Source organism: Mauremys reevesii, linkage group 1 (genome assembly GCF_016161935.1).
Source record: "Mauremys reevesii isolate NIE-2019 linkage group 1, ASM1616193v1, whole genome shotgun sequence".
In the NCBI taxonomy this organism is placed as follows: domain Eukaryota; kingdom Metazoa; phylum Chordata; order Testudines; family Geoemydidae; genus Mauremys; species Mauremys reevesii.
In genome coordinates, this window is record NC_052623.1 from 6,842,654 (window position 1) to 6,846,609 (window position 3,956).

The 3,956-nt window shown below is 44.7% G+C and overlaps 1 protein-coding gene across 1 annotated transcript; it reads left to right on the forward strand.

The window, feature by feature from the left end:
* Positions 1-203: 203 nt before the first annotated feature.
* Positions 204-1,157, forward strand: LOC120373726 (olfactory receptor 52R1-like). Its single transcript, XM_039492537.1, has one exon. The coding sequence runs from the start codon at positions 210-212 to the stop codon at positions 1,155-1,157; it is 948 nt and encodes a 315-aa protein (XP_039348471.1). The 5' UTR covers positions 204-209.
* The last annotated feature ends 2,799 nt before the right edge of the window (positions 1,158-3,956 follow it).

Below are 3,956 nucleotides of genomic sequence, written 5' to 3' on the forward strand. Positions count from 1 at the left end.
GACAATCTGCTTCACTCATGAAAACAACCTCCAGTAGTGCATGTAGTGTCTCACATTAACATTGTGTCTCCATCCAGGAATATTTACTGCAACCAACACTCTAGAGCTTGGGCACATACAGGAAGTCAGAGGAAGGTTCGGTACATGAGCTGGAGCACATGCAGGAGACACCATTCTACCTCAGCGTTGGACACCACCTCCCTTGCTCCATGTCAGATTCCAACACAACCAACTTCACCAACCCCTCCACCTTCATCCTGCTGGGTGTTCCAGGCCTGGAAGGGGCCCATATCTGGATCTCCATTCCCTTCTTCACCATGTACATCATAGCCATCTTGGGGAACTTCACCATCCTGTTCATTGTGAAAAACGAGACGAGCCTCCATGGGCCCATGTACTATTTCCTCTGCATGCTGGCCGTCACTGACCTGGTCCTGTCTACGTCCATCCTTCCCAAAACACTGAGCATCTTCTGGTTTAATTCCAGGGAGATTGATTTCAGTGCCTGCCTCACCCAGCTGTACTTCATTCACTGCTTTTCAGTGATGGAGTCTGGGATCTTTGTGGCCATGGCTTTGGATCGCTACGTGGCCATCTGCCATCCCCTGAGATATTCCACCATCCTGACAAACCCTGTGGTGGCCAAGATCGGCCTGGCTGTGCTGCTGCGCGGTGCCATGTTCGCACTACCCTATCCCTTCCTTGCGAGAAGGTGGCCATATTGTACAACTAACATTATCCCCCAATCGTATTGCGAGCACATTGCTGTGGTGAAGCTGGCCTGCGCCGACATCCGCATCAGTAATTACTACGGTCTCTTTGTGGTATTCTCTGTGCTTGGACTGGATGTGTCTTCTATTGCCGTGTCCTACACCCTGATCCTCAGGGCCATCTTCAGCCTCCCCACAAAGGACGCCCGGCTCAAGACTTTTGGGACCTGTAGCTCCCACCTCTGTGTCATCTTAGCCTTTTACATCCCAGGTCTCTTCTCCTTTCTCACACACAGGTTTGGCCACAATGTGCCCCTGCATTTCCATGTTCTCATGGCCAACGTGTACCTCCTGGTGCCCCCCATGCTAAATCCTATCATCTATGGGGTGAGGACCAAAGAGATCCGGGACAGGCTTTTCCAGCTCTTTACTCATAAAGGGACCTAAAAGTTTTCTCCTTGTCCACTGGCTCTCAGTCCGAGCTCCATGCAGAGCTGGCTGGTGATGTGGTTCTGGACCCTCTTCCCCGAATCACTTACTGATCAGTCAAAAAGACATTAAATCCTTTCCTGGCCTTACTGTGTCAGCGTGACAAACTGGGGAATCGGTCTAGGCACAATTCATTGGGTTCCCATCTTTCTAATTGCTGGTAACTGGAACATTTCCACCCCCATCCTCAGCTGCAAGGGGCACATTTCAGATTTTGTTAGGGTGCATCCACTTTCACCATGATTCCAGGGGCTTCTTGAAAACTCTTGGGTTTTGGCAGATAACTTAGCAATTAGCTGACAGGAGCACAGTATCTAATTCCTATATAAAAGAAAGAAAAAGAAATAAGTATTAGACCCACTCACCTCTAATACTAACATGCTCTGACATCTTGTGGCAAGTCACTTAACGGACACTGGTTAGGTTTAAAATGTTGATGTATATTCTTACTTTGTTATTAACTCTGCAGAGAGAGAGAGAGAGACCCCGTCAGGACTCCTGGGTTCTATCTCAGTTCTAGGAGGGGAGCGGGGTCTGGTAGGTTATGGCAGGTGACAGATACATCTGGGGTCTGTATAAGAACACGAGAAGGGCCATACTGGGGAAGACCAGTGTTCCATCTAGTCCAGTATCCTGTTTTCCAACAGTGGCCAATGCCAAGTGCTTTCGAGGGAATGAACAGAACAGGGTAATCGTCAAGTGATTCATGCCTTGTCACCCACTACCAGCTTCTGGCAAACAGCGGCTCGGGGCACCATCTCTGCCCATCCTGGCTATTAGCCATTGGTGGACCTATCCTCTGTGAACTTATTTGGTTCTTATTGGGCCCATGTTATAGTTTTAACCTTCGCAACATCCCTTGGCAAAAAGGTCGACAGGCTGACTTGAAGAAATACTTTCTTTTTTTAAATCTGTTTCCTATTAATTTCATTGTGTGAGCCCTAGTTATGTGTTTTGTGAAAGAGTAAATAACACTTCCTTATTCGATTTTTCAAAGCCAGTCATGATTTTATAGACCTATACCATATCACCCCTTAGTCATCTGTTTTCAAAGCTGAAAAGTCCCAGTCTTACATTGTCCTTCTCTGTATGTTTTCCAAATCCAATACATCTTTTTTTGGGATAGGGTGACCATATCTGCATGCAGTATTCAATGTAATGGCATACCACGGATTTATATAGATGCAATATTATATTATCTGTCTTATTATCCAGCAGTCTCCTATTGATTCCCAACATTCTGTTCGCTTTTTTGACTGCTGCTGCACATTGAGTGGATGTTTTCGGAGAACTATCCACAATGACACCCATCAAGAAAGAGATCTTGGAAACAGTAATTTTAACTCCATCTTTTTGTATCAATAGTTGGGATTATATTTTGCCATGTGTGTTACTTTGCATTTATCAACAATGAATTTCATCTGCCATTGTGTTGCCCAGTCACCCAGATTTGTGAGATCCCTTTGTAACATTTCTCAATCTGCTTTGGCCTTCACTATCTTGAGTAATTTTGTATCATCTGCAAAACCTCACTGTTTTCCTTTTTTCCAGATAATTTATGACTATGTTGAATAGGCCTGGTCCCAGTATAGGCCCTTGGGGAGCACCACTCTTTACCTCTCTCCATTATCACCATTTATTCAATGCTTTGATTCCTACCTTTTAACTGGATGCAGTTGTTTTCTCCAATGTCATGTACAGAGGTAAAAGCCTTCCCCTGCCCTAACTCACCACTCTCCTGTTTATGCATCCAAGGATCACATCAGCCTTTCTGGACACAGCATCACATCGGAAGCTCACGATGAGTAGATTGTCCACTATGATCCCTAAATCATTTTACGGGTTGCTGTGTTCCATAATACAGTGCCCTAGTCTGTGGGTCGGGCCTGCGTTCCCTATTCTGAGTGGAAAACATAGAATTTGTCTGTATCAAAACGTTTTGTTTGCATGGGAACAGCTCAGGAAATGCTCCAGATTAATTGGTATGCCTGCCCTGGCCTCCTCATTGTAACCGCTCTGCCAATCTTTGGGTCGTCGCACATTTTATCTGCAGTGATTTTCTATTTGCTTCCCGATCATTGAGTAAAATATTGAATAGCATCGGGCTGAGAACTAATCCCTGCAGAAACCCACTAGAAACTGCCCCATTCATTGACAATGACCCTTTCTGAGCTCTGTCAATTAGCCACTTTTTATTCCATTTTACATGTGGTCTACTGGAATGCTGCTACCTATGGTGGGACACTACTGAGAGTATCAATTCAGGACAAATTGCTTAGAGCAGGTGTTGGGGACTTTAACCCCGACAGCGAAATTAGTTGTCTATACACAAAGAGACAGGCAACACCAGCAAGGTCCGATTTAAAGCCTTTTATTGACAAGTGCACGCATCAACAAAAGGCTGCTCGTCTCCAGTGAGAACCAGCAGCTTTTTACAGCTTAGCATTAGCCTATATAGACAGTTTTATTACGTCATACATCACTCACTTGAGCAAAACCCACCCCCTTTGTTTAACAACTTAAAACTAGACACTTTTAATATACACACATGCCTAGACTTTATGTCTACAACTTTAGATTATTAATTATATCTTAACAACACCCATAAGTTAGAAATACAGGGGAGTTTTTAAACAAACCTATAACTCAACCAAAAAGTTAGAATCTGAACCGTGGGATGCTAGAGTTCCTTATCAACTCTTCAAACACTGTCCTTAGCACAGCTAATGGTATGCCAGCCATGCAATCCCTGGTTTA